This window comes from Chanos chanos, chromosome 4, assembly GCF_902362185.1.
Source record: "Chanos chanos chromosome 4, fChaCha1.1, whole genome shotgun sequence".
Taxonomy (NCBI): Eukaryota; Metazoa; Chordata; class Actinopteri; order Gonorynchiformes; family Chanidae; genus Chanos; species Chanos chanos.
The window spans coordinates 19277639-19289741 of record NC_044498.1 but is presented as its reverse complement, the minus strand read 5'-3'; the positions used below and the strand labels follow the sequence as shown (position 1 = coordinate 19289741).

The 12103-nt window shown below is 41.6% G+C and overlaps 1 protein-coding gene across 1 annotated transcript in view; it reads right to left on the bottom strand.

The window, feature by feature from the left end:
• The window catches only part of syne2a (spectrin repeat containing, nuclear envelope 2a), an 84285-nt gene that overhangs the window by 27780 nt on the left and 44402 nt on the right, over positions 1 to 12103 (bottom strand). Inside the window, exons 55-75 of the mRNA XM_030772153.1 lie at positions 11559 to 11696; positions 11096 to 11281; positions 10756 to 10878; positions 10433 to 10615; positions 9340 to 9441; positions 8885 to 8992; positions 7277 to 7729; positions 6810 to 6922; positions 6452 to 6635; positions 6291 to 6356; positions 5326 to 5481; positions 4912 to 5112; positions 4735 to 4827; positions 4398 to 4556; positions 3648 to 3809; positions 3299 to 3430; positions 2185 to 2387; positions 1823 to 1946; positions 1383 to 1565; positions 510 to 656; positions 102 to 278 (exon numbers count right to left, since the gene is read on the bottom strand). Of these exons, the coding sequence (XP_030628013.1) occupies positions 102 to 278; positions 510 to 656; positions 1383 to 1565; positions 1823 to 1946; positions 2185 to 2387; positions 3299 to 3430; positions 3648 to 3809; positions 4398 to 4556; positions 4735 to 4827; positions 4912 to 5112; positions 5326 to 5481; positions 6291 to 6356; positions 6452 to 6635; positions 6810 to 6922; positions 7277 to 7729; positions 8885 to 8992; positions 9340 to 9441; positions 10433 to 10615; positions 10756 to 10878; positions 11096 to 11281; positions 11559 to 11696 (3393 nt within the window). The remainder of the gene's footprint in view (positions 1 to 101; positions 279 to 509; positions 657 to 1382; positions 1566 to 1822; positions 1947 to 2184; positions 2388 to 3298; positions 3431 to 3647; positions 3810 to 4397; positions 4557 to 4734; positions 4828 to 4911; positions 5113 to 5325; positions 5482 to 6290; positions 6357 to 6451; positions 6636 to 6809; positions 6923 to 7276; positions 7730 to 8884; positions 8993 to 9339; positions 9442 to 10432; positions 10616 to 10755; positions 10879 to 11095; positions 11282 to 11558; positions 11697 to 12103) is intronic.

Genomic DNA, 12103 nt, shown 5'->3' with positions numbered 1-12103 from the left:
AAGATGAATGGAGATAAAGTTGAGGAGTATTAATTAAGCAATGAGTGTGATAGAACATCTCACTCACTTCATGTATGAAATGAAGCTACCCTACCCCCTACCTGACTGTCAATCTCTCTCTGTAGGAGAATCCAGCTCAAGTTGAGGGCTCCCTGATCTTCAGCAAGAAGAATACGTTCATCACGATTGGTCAGATCCTCCATATCACCTGGTTCATCCACAGACTGGTTCAGAAAGTCTAAACAACACTGACGTATTGTCATCTCTGCTTTACAGTCCTGTAAGGAACATACACAGACAGACACTCCACTCATTACAAGGTAAATTCTATTCTATTTAAACTATTCTATCTAAACTGCTTTAGCTGTGAGTCAAAGGTAACTAGAAGGATTACCTTTGTTTCACACAAAAAAAAGCTATGAGACTGACTGCTTGATTTACTTCAACTCTTTTCACTGCACCAAAATGGACTGATGATGGAGGATTGGGATGGAGAACATGAGGGATACCTTTAAGTTCTGAAGGTGCTGGGTGAGTTCTGTGGAATTCTGAACATACTGGAATTTGTTTTTCTCCTCCTTCAGCCTGCCCTCCATGTGGCTCACCCAGACATTAAGGTCGGACATGACCTCTCTCTGGGTCATACCAGCCAGCAGCTACAAAAGGGTGGTTAGAAGACAAGACTTAAATTCATAACCAAATACGAAAAAGTCGAGCTGTCCTGTTTTTGTGATTTGACTTGCATGACATCTCTCTCTATATATACATTTTTGGAAATGATATTTCCAAAATAGAAAAAAAAACCCAAAAAACTACCCTCTACAGTTAGAATGAGATTTTTGCATGTTTGGAAAGACAGATATTATGAATCTTCTTTGTTTTTGGGGGTCTCGTGAAACATTTTGAAACTGAATTTGTGACCTATTTTTTAACTGGGCCTTTCCCATGCCCTCTTCTTTGATCTGAATTAAGCCCCCCGTGGGACTCTTTCACTGTGCATGCAACAGGGAAGCAGCAATCATCTTTATGGCCTTAGCCCACAGTGACCGATTATAACAAAGTTTGACTGGACTCGTAAAAACTATGCAGCGACAAGGTCATATCTGCACTACAGCAAACACATTGCTAAAATGTTTTCTAAGTGAGTGTATTCTGCCCTAATACAAAGAACACAAAACAAACATAGCAAGAAAACCATATGACCCAAGAGAAAAAGAAACACAGAAGACCAAAAAATCATTGGAAACACTCCAATCCAAAACAATCTACTAGATTTGGGTATTTATGCCAAGAAGCAGAAATGATTGCACAGAAAGAGGGTGAGAGCCATAGTGGATGCCCTGTGCTCCATGGGCGTCCAGGAGGATTATGGGTGGACCAACCTGCTGTAGTGTATCATGGGCAGAGGGCAGGACTGCTGTCAGGTCGGCCCAGGTCTGCTCTAGCAGAGTCAGCCGTCTGCGCAGCTCTGGTGCCTGGCCGTCCATCAGCTGCAGGACCTGTGAAGCTGTAGCACTGATAGAAGCCTTCTGCACAGACCAAACCTCCATCTCCCTAAAGAAGTCCTACAACAGCAGTCAACCAGAGCTCAGGCAATTATAATACATCACTTTTTACAAAACATGTGTGATAAAATTACTGACAGGTAAAAACAATGGAGAGGATGTAAAAACAATGGAGAGGATGTAAATATATTTGGAGATACAACAATATTTGATATGAACCATTACTTAATGGACTAGATCAATTTTGAGATGTGGCTCGTGTGTATGGTCTCAGTCATAGTGTGGACAAAATAGCGTGTGTGTGTGATCTCAGTCACCATAATTTGGGTGAAGAGGAGTTTTGAGTCCTGAGAACTGATGGCAGGCTGGTATTTCCACATGTGCACGTGCTCTCTGGCAGTGCCAGTCCACTCCTCCAGAGCAACAGAGTCACTCTGAAACCTACAAACACACACACACACACACAGTGTATGAGATTCTCACGATACTTCCAGCAATATTACCAAACAAAAAATAAAAAATAAAAGTATATCACAATGTTCGAAGCATCAGTGGTTAAAGTGGCAAAACAACAGAAATGTAAAGCACTGCATAGAGGTAGTTGTACATAGATGTTGGATTTATGTGATGTTTCATCTCATTTCACAGTCCTGTGCCTGTGTGTGTCTACACACACCTGTCATAGCTCTCTCTGATTTTTTCAGCAGCCCAAATCTCCTGGTCTAATCTTGTTTGGAGAGCCAGGCAGCGCTGCATTAGAACTGATCCTGTATCAGCAGGTCCATGTCCTCTACAGCAGCATCCACGGTCCTGTAGAACCCTGCCTCGATCCAGCAACACACCAACCTGCAGTCTGGTCTCCTGCAGGACCTCTTTCAACTTCTGCAATGAAGAGAGTGGGAAGAGAGTGAGAAAGAGAAGGGAAGGAAGAAAGAACAATGGAAAAAAAAATAAGAGAGAGAGGAATGAGGAGAGACAGAGGATGAGAGGTATTGAGATAGATAAGGGGGTGATGAAAGAGAGCAGGGGATAAAAAGCAAAAATACAAGTGGAAGAACAACATAAGTATGATAGAAATTATCGACGCATAGGGTAAACAAAGGGAAAACAAAGGGAAAGAAACACATATGTATCATCCAATTACAACCAGCATAGTTGTCGTATCTAGAACCCCCCACTCTCACTCCATCTCCCTGCCTCCTTTTCTCCTTCCATTCCTTTCAGCGCTATGGCAACAGCCCCTTTACTCCTAACTCCTCTGGAGAGGGTGCTGCAGGCTCCGAACAAGTTAGGCACAAATGTATTACAGAGATCTCATAAGGACCATTCACTACTCAGCCTGAGTCAATCTGACTGAGAAATGAGCTTTCGTAATTGTGGGGGAGAGAAATAATAAGGAAGCAGCCAAACTAGGCGGCAGAACATGAAGTTCCAAAGATATGGCAACCATCTCTCCAAGTAATTTGATTTGGAATGAAGGGGGGGGGGGGGGGGTGGGGGGAGAACGAACTATACAACTTCACCTCATGGCCGATGAGTCTCTCACAAAGGTCTTGTGCTCTTTCATGCTTCATATAGCAAAGTAGCTCTTACTAACTCATCTGAGCATTTGCTAAAAAAACTCATCTGAACAAGATGAGTCTCTTTCCCTCCTCTCTATCAGTGAGAGTAATGAGTTTGGCCGTGAGGAAGATGAGAATCACCCTGTAATGAGGAAGATGATGACCAAGAACTACAGAAGAACTACTCTGCATTGTTCTCTTTGAGAACACAGCTGGATGTGATGTTTTTACCTGGCAGGTCTTCAGTCTGTCTTTTGTTTGGCTTTCTGGTTCTCTCTCCCAGGTTTCATTAGGTATTCCCATTTCCACCTCATCCAGACACCTTGTCAGCTTCCCACACACATCCTCCACTTCTGACCATTCCTATCACACATTCACAACACGGTGTGAAGAGTGAGTGAGGAGCGCACGTACACGTGCATGGTGTGTGTATGTGTGTGAGTTTACGTACATATAAAAGAGAAAACAAGTATTATTGCAAAAACACTCACCCTTGAGATTTTCAAAAAAATGTAAACAAAGAATGCTTTGTACAGACACTGTGCGTAGCCAATGATATAAAGATTGTGTGTGCATGTACCTGTAGGTTGAGCTGCATTTGGGTCCCTTGTTCCACAGCCTCTTTCTGTATGTCAGAGAGCTGCTTCTCTATGTCAATGAGTTGTTGCAGCACCCCTTCTGGCAGCTGCTGTGATAGGTCCTGCACCATTGCAAAGTGTTTTGCTAGACGCTTGAAGTAACGCTGCCATGGAATCCATTAGCGCGATAACCAGAAGAGGTCACACAGAGCAGGAGAAATACATTTAACTGACTAGGATGGATTTGAAAAACTGACAAATACCAAAGCTGGTTGCTGAGTAACAGGCTATGACTGAGGTCTTGTGCATATAATTTGCAGTTTTTGAAGAAAGTGCCTCATCATTCAAAAACAACTCGAAATTGTTCAGGGCATTTGTTTTTGTTTTTTTCATTTACAGTGTCTAAATACTTTAAACTATGTTTTGTATGCAGGACAGGGAAAATTTTTACTTCAGTGCACTATAGCAAATGTAATCATGACAGAAATCTTAAACAGGTTTAACACCTGGGACCATGTTCCATCTGGTCAGACCAATTTAGATAAGCTTGTATAGCTGATCATTTATTTGTTATTAATGTCTCCACATCACAGTGAATACCTCTTCATCAGTGCTCTAAAGAGTGTTATGCTTCAGTATTGTGACATGTTATAAAATGATATAAAATTTCCTATTTAATCATCATCAAAATATCAAACTCATGTTATTACTGCTGTTAAATCAGATAGATTAAGTGCAATGTGATTGTGTACCTTGTGTCCACTGAGGACAGTGTGGAGCTGAGCACGGCTGTTCACTTCTGCCATTGGACTTTTACGAAGGCGTTCAGACCCCAGTTCCAGCAGACCTACAAGGCCCCAACACAGAGATTTGGAGCTGCTCTGCAACTCCACACACTGCTCTAGAGCCCCCTGCCGCCCACAAAATGAACTCCACTGTCTGCCTGGGACACCCTGTGTGTGCATGGACATACCGGTGAGGAAAGGTCTAGGCTCTAGCAAATATCACCATTACTTTCAGAAAATAGGCTCCTACAATGTCTCATAAGGTTTCATGCATCAGGTACAATACAGAAGACACACATCATACCCATAGTTTGGGAAGGTTCCGAATGAAGCTTTGGTTCTCATCTCCTGACTCATTTAACACAGATATTGGGCTCTCAAGCAACTGCATCCTTGTCTGTGTGAAAAAAAGAGAGAACTCAATATTTATCAAGAGATTGATATGGCAATGGTGAATTGGTTGCATCATAACGGCTCTAACCTGAAGCTGGGCTGTTTGGCCGAGATGTTTGCTAAGTTCATCCCATCTAGACGACAGGCCAATCTGGACTGTAGATAGACAATTTTGGAGACATTTCAGACACGCAGAAGCTTTGGGTGTCTCTGAACCCAAGTCCTGAGCGACCACTGATTCCAGGGTTTGTAACTCACTGCTTACAGCAACCAGCTCTGCCAACAGACACTGTCCAAGAAAAAAGCGTTACGCGTGAGTGGTAGTTGTGTTGTTTCGTGGTAGGCATATTCCTGATTCAGATGAGTGCAATGCGAAAACGTTTGTGTGTGAGCCCTTTGTTTTCCAGTACAATGTTGATACACTGAAGGTAATGGATAGAACAACAGCAAAGATCTGGAAAAATGGCAAAGATCTTAAACCTGTGACTATGCATGTAGTTACCTCCAGGTTGAGAAGCAGCAGTTGGTTCTCCTCTCTGCTCATGTCAGAAAGGGTGGGAAAAATGTGTGTGACCATGTCGAGAGAATGTGTAATCTTGCTCAACACTTCACAAAGCTCCTCTGATAGGTCAGCATGGCTCCTCTCCTGCATGATGACCTGAGGGCACATTAACACTTTTCATTGGATGATGTGGACATTCTGTGTTGGTATGTGACTGGTAAAAGAGCTTTGGAATTTTCTGACAATACTTCCTACGTTCTGAGAACTCTCAAACACGTTTAAACTATACCATCTTCCTGCATGGTGAGGTTATTTCATTTATTGACTGGCGGTTTGTATTGTGTGTGTTCAGTATAAAATTTTTGTTTTAATCCTATGAACAATGTTTCATTATTGTAAGACAGAATGTATGAAGTTGAATTTAAAACTTCAGAAGTATTACTACAAATCAGAAGTATTAAATTACTACCAATTTTTCCTGGAATTGACAGCTTTATTTCGAATCAGTATTGACATGACACAAAGTGCATACTGCCGTAAAAACATATATGCTACAATGTTAATAAAGCTGCACAAAATGTAGAGAGGCAAGCACAATTATACTGGCAAATGAAAGTTTCCTTTATCTTATCTTCCTACGTGTCTCTACTAGTTTGAGCCAATGCATACATTTTACGGTTAGTCAGGGCACAGAAATCATTACAGTAAACTGCAATCATTACAGTAATGCAACATTTATTCTTTACAGGCACCAACGGGCTCATGCCGCAGACAGAAGCTTTCAGTGGATAGGACTACCTAAGTGTTTAGACTGCCAAAAGCACTTGGTGTTCCTCACTAAAAGGCACATTTATGAACTGGTTACGAATAAAAAGAAAAAATCCGAAAAGTTGTTGCCTGGCAACTTGACATTGCAGGGATGCTGGGAGCATCTGGAGGCAATCAGTAGCATCTGTGTGGCTCACCTGAGTGCCCTTGCAACCAGCTTTGAGACATACGTGTTGGAGCTGCTCCACGTGTCTGTGCATGTCCTGCGTAACATGGGATGTTATGTCACCTTCCATTCTATCCTCAGCTACAACTTGCACCTGTGGCAGAGGAGGTGGGAATTAGCAGCATTAGCTACCAGCAGGAAATGGAGTTTGGAATACTGCTTATCGATACCACTAACCCCAAATGGAGCCTTATGCTGCTCGCTCTGTATCATCTCCTGCAGTTTCTCTAGTCTTGTGAGAAGTTTGGTCCACGTCTCTCTGGTTGTGGTGCCTTCCTTCGGCAAGTTTGGAAAACGTAAGGTTGCAGAATAAAACCTAGATATGGGAGGTAAAGATTCGTAATAGTAATGGATTTGGGATGGTCATGGTTATATAAGCAAGCCAACAATGATAAATCCACTCCTCAATACATACATAAACCTCAGGAAACCCTACAAATGGAACTACTAAAGTATTTAACACAAGAGTGAGACAGAGTGTATGTCCCACCCTGATGGTGAGTGAGATGAAGAATGCTCCTCTTGTTCAAGGTCAGAGCTGCTTCCATGGTGAGCAATGGCCTTGATGAGATCCCTCTGTTCCTTTAACTCACTCTGCACCTCCTGGAAAGACATCACGTCACATTTCTGATTTGTGCAAAGAAATTGAAATTTACACACTGAATGTACTGAGTTGATGTTCCAAAGTTCATGACACACTTTATGATTGGAATGTTCCAACTAAGGTCTGGGATTGTTGCACAGAGACAGTTAATGGAAATGTATATTATGTATTTGGAGCATTGTGTGAATATTACACCATTGTGGGGACATAGAAAATGAACCAAAGTGTTTTCCCAGAACACTCACAATGTACTCAGTGTTCTGTGAACTTTCCTAGAACAGTGAAAACTAAGGGCATTGTGACTCATTACAGAAGTGTAACATTAGGAAACACTGGCCAATAGTTCTGCTTACCAGTGCTGTGTCTTTCTGCAATACAATATCAGTATCTAGAGGAGAAAAGACTAAAGTAGGTGCTGATATGGTGGTAACTGACTGCTCCAACGAGGTCTCAGGACAGAACATCTGATGATTGTGACCTTGAGCAGGGGGTGCGGTATGGTCCTCCACTATGACCTTATCATTGGATCCTTCTATGTGGTCTGTTGACGCCATCTGAGGTTCTGTCTCCTTTCCCATGGTTATTGAAGATTTGTCCTTGGTTGGGGACCCATGTTCCTTGGTTAGAGCCTCTGTCTCCTTGGTTTCTGATCTGATGTCTTTAGTGGCTGTTATAGCCTTTTTAGCCACTGCCTTTAGCTCCTGGGTTACTGGCCCAGTCTCCTTGGATACCAATCCAGTGTCCTTAGGTAAAGGTCTAACCTCTTCATTGACTGATTCAAATTCATTGGCTCCTGAATCTGCAGCCTTGGTTGATGCCACAGGATTTAAACCAGGCTCAATCACCAATGATAAATCCTTTTCAAGAGCTTGTGGAGATACAGCAGATAATATGTTTGTCCTTTCCTGGGCTACTGGTTCAGTCTTTAAAGGAATCATTGTCTTTTCATTTTTACTCTGTCTGGTCATGAATGCAGACTCTGTAGTTACCAAATCCACTTCTGAGAATGCACTTGTCATTTCTGTGGATACTGGTAGCTGAGATGATCATAAAGAATTTAAAAAGATTTAAACATTGTTTCAATTTGTGAAGCTAGAACAACCCTTTCTTTTATAGTACACAGATTAAGTTGAAGGGTAATTTAGTTGATTATTGTTAATGCACCTGATCAAAAACTCTCTGACTTCTTGGAACAAGCACTGAGCACATGACTAATACAAAATGAGGATAACATTTACCTTAGTGACAGAAGCTGTAAGCACAGTTGAGGTATTAGTTCCTGCTTGTTCACTGTCAGTCAGGTTCTCCTCTGAATCCTGGTTCAAAAGATTAGGTAAATAACGAGCATATGAGACAACAGATTTTGCATGTGGGGACAGAGAGATCTGAAATCTTTTGAAGTGCACATGGAAGAGAGCAGCTGGTCCTGACAGAGCAAAAGGATGTTAATTTAGAGTGAGCAGCTAACAGTGGATGCTAAAGTTGAAAAAGAAGGATGTGAGATATAATCATTTTATAAACTTAGATCTATGATTTACATAAAGAATGTTCTGAACTGGTAATGGTTTTTCCTGATATACCAAAAAGACAACAACAATAAAGCTTTTACATAACAAGCACAAGGACCAAAAAAAATAGTTAGAAATATGCAAAGATAAAAGGACAAACAGATAAATGTAACAGTCAGCATCTGGAAGTATTTTTATATAAAGCATGGTGACTGAGAGCATCATCTAAAGCTCAAGAGTGTAGAGCAGTCAGAAATGAAGGAGCCTTTACCAACAACAACAACAACAACAACAAAAAACCCCGCCCGAAATGGAATTCCCAATGAAGGCAAGGAAGAAGAGGAAGATCAAAGCGGGTGCAGTGGACTTCCTCACCAAGCCAGGAGAGGGCAGCCTAGCAAAAGTCTTGCTGAAAAGTCAAGAGGCACTGTCTTTTTTTTTTTTTTTTTTTACCTCCGAAACACTGCCAGTAAGAGTCTCGGAGGATGACGAGTGACAGTCTTCATGTTCTTCCTCAAATTCATCACCCTCCTCTGAGTTAGGTGTTGCCATCGAGGTCTGCTACACAATTCCAGGGATATGTAAACACATTTTCCCATGTTCCCTACATTTACAAACCTACTTACTTTGAACACTTTGTTACCTTAAGCTCATGTGGACTACTGGCATGTTTGAGTAGCGGAGGGCAATTACAACTATTTAATGCCTTTCAAACACAAACAAACAAGAGTCCCCTCTAAAAGACCCTGAACATTGGGAATTTTTATCGCCGATCAACATTTTTGTCTGGGCACCAACAGTGGTTAGTTGAGTCTAATAGTAATACAGTAGGTTGTTGAGAGCATAATAGAGCTATGAAGGCTGATATTTGGCATGGCCCATTGACTACAACTTGGGACTGAACTCACCTCTGTGTTTACATGGAAGAGCAGGGCTAAGCTGTGCTCTGTGGTCACACCAGAGGGGGAGACACACTGCTGCCTCTGTTCCACTGTCTGGCCAAGAAGTAGCTGTTAAGAGAGGCAGGTTGTACAATGTAAAACAGCTAGTCACTATCACAATGATGTTTCAGGGCAGTCACACAATTTGCACATTAAAATAAAACTCTCTCAAAGACAAGAGATCTCCTGGAAAGGTTGAAGACATGCTAAAAGCAAAGAAGGAAACAATAACTATATTCACACTCTAAGGTATTTGCTTAGCATACAGTAAGAGTTGCTTATAAATTTACTTCTTTCCTCTGCACTGAATAATAATTAAAGAATAATTGTGTTGGGGCTCAGTACTCCAGATGCTAATCTCCTCTTTTATAAAAAAATATTACAGAGTTCAGAGGAGAAACCATGTCTCGTAAGACACACACAAACTGATAAAAGTTGTCAAGGGTTGTTGGAAAACATCCTTAAGGTGAGATCTCAGCTACTTTAATGAAATGGGATGAAGAGAGAAAAGAGAAAGAAAGAAATTGGGCAAGAGAAAGAAAGAAAAAGTGTGAGAAAGAGAACAAGAAAGTGAAAGATGCATGGAACAGGGGCAAGAAAGTCTCATACACAAGGATGCCTGCTTACATCATTTGCATGTTCTTACTTGACCTAGGCCTAAATCTTTAGACAGGTAGGGTTATCTGGCACTTGTTTCTCTGCAACTTGCTTCCTCTGGTTATCATATGATTGTCAAAGATTGTCCTTTTTTGCTTAGCTGTACCCTTCGCAGATTGTGAATCTATGAAACTTGAAGATATGATTTATAACCAAGGGCTGGAAATCAAAAACTATGTTTGTAGGGCATAGTCTAAGCCTGAGGTACACTTAATTCTGAATGGACATTAATCTGAGTCCTTTGTCTGTCAAGCCAGCCTAAAAAGGCTCAAATACTCTGCAACATATCCTATAAAAAGTGTTGTAAACTGAGAGATGATGCTTGTCATAACCATTCCCATTGAGCTGGAAAGAGGACTACACCATATGTTAGGGTCAATGGAAGAGGAGCTGACTAACAGACCCTCAATGCAGAGTTCTGTTCCTCAGTGAGCTGCTGAAGATCTTGAATGTTCTGCAGAAGATGCTCAGCCCTGAGGAAAGCTGTAAGGGTCTTTTCTGCTTCAGGGGGCAATCCCAGACCTGGCCGACAGTTCTCAATTTCTGCAATGGTCCTTTTCATGGACTGGATGTTCTCCAAGATCACCTGTTTTTGATAACAGCCAGGAATGTTAGTACTACGCAATATAAATATGAGTTGTATTTACCCCTCTAATGATTTATAGCAGTAAAGGTACAGTTAATATCGACATAAGCATTCAACATCTCCGGCATGATTTGACTAGCCTGTCGGTGCTGGAGATGTTCCTCAGGATATATGGTATCCGTGTCCATGCTGGACAGAATCGCTCTGATCTTTGACACATTCTTCTCCATAGCCTTCACCTCTGTTTCAATGGCATCCATCTCCTGCAAAGAATCAAGAATTTTAAATCTACCAACCATTTAAAATTATGAGATGATAAATCGGGTTCAAAAGCATAGAAGACATTAGAAAATGAATAACATTACACATGCCTGCAGCTCTCGGCAAACAACAGCATTCACCACCAATGGACAACATATATATCAAAAAAAGCTTTCAATCTGAAAAACTGCTCAGGAGAAGAAAAGAGAGGTCTCTTACAGCTGCTGCATGTTGGAGCTGGCTGAGAGGTTCTATGATGCTTTCCTGCAGGTGTGTGATGTGCTTTAGAGCTTCGTGCAGCTGTTGTTCTTGAGAGGCAGTGTCGCACACAGGAGAGATCTCTTCCAGAATGGGTACAAATGCTTCCAGAGCAGTCTGGATTCTCTTCGCTTCATCCAGAACAACCTACACGGGTTAGATCTGGGCTAGTGAAAGACACCTAGACATCTACACTTAACAAAACACAACATATTGCACTAGAAAGACCCAGCAAGACTACACAAAGACATCTAGATATTTAATCAAGACAAAATAAGGTCAGCTAGAAATCAATATTTGAACAAGGCAAATCCAATGGAGCATCCACAAATTAACAAGCAGCACCATATGCATGTCCTCATGATGTGTGACACTTGGCCTAAATAATCTTTCACATGGCCGTCCTAAATGGCATCTGGCCCACCTGAAAAGAGTTGGCATGGGAGTGGAGACATTTTGGTGAGGTGTAAGTGCCAGGGGTGTTGAGCCAGGACTCAGCTTCTGACAGCCAACAGGTGGAGCTCTTGAGCACATCCTCATACTCTTGAAGACAGGCAGGGATCTGAAAGAGCCCCATTAACCTTGGTTTAAGTTGTGAAATGTTTACAGATGTAGACAACCCTCTTATAAAACTGTAATGCATGCAGGTTTTTACTTATGCAAGGTTTTACTGTGTCATAGATATATACTTGTTTCAGCTCCAGAAGGCTCTGTAAGGCCACTGAATAGTGACCATGTGTGTGCATTGCAACCAGAATAAACTGCTGCAGGAGTACTCTCACAGGAAAATGTTAATCTATCCATGGTCCATTAAAACACAGAATTGCACACTATGACCCACTTCACAATAATCAGAGAAAAATGTCAAAGCTCCAAAAGATAACAACTTATTTCTCTTAAAAAAAGAGGTGCTCTAAGCAAGCTTCAGTCTCCCATCTGAAAAGACGGAAATGTTAAAACAAGGCCACA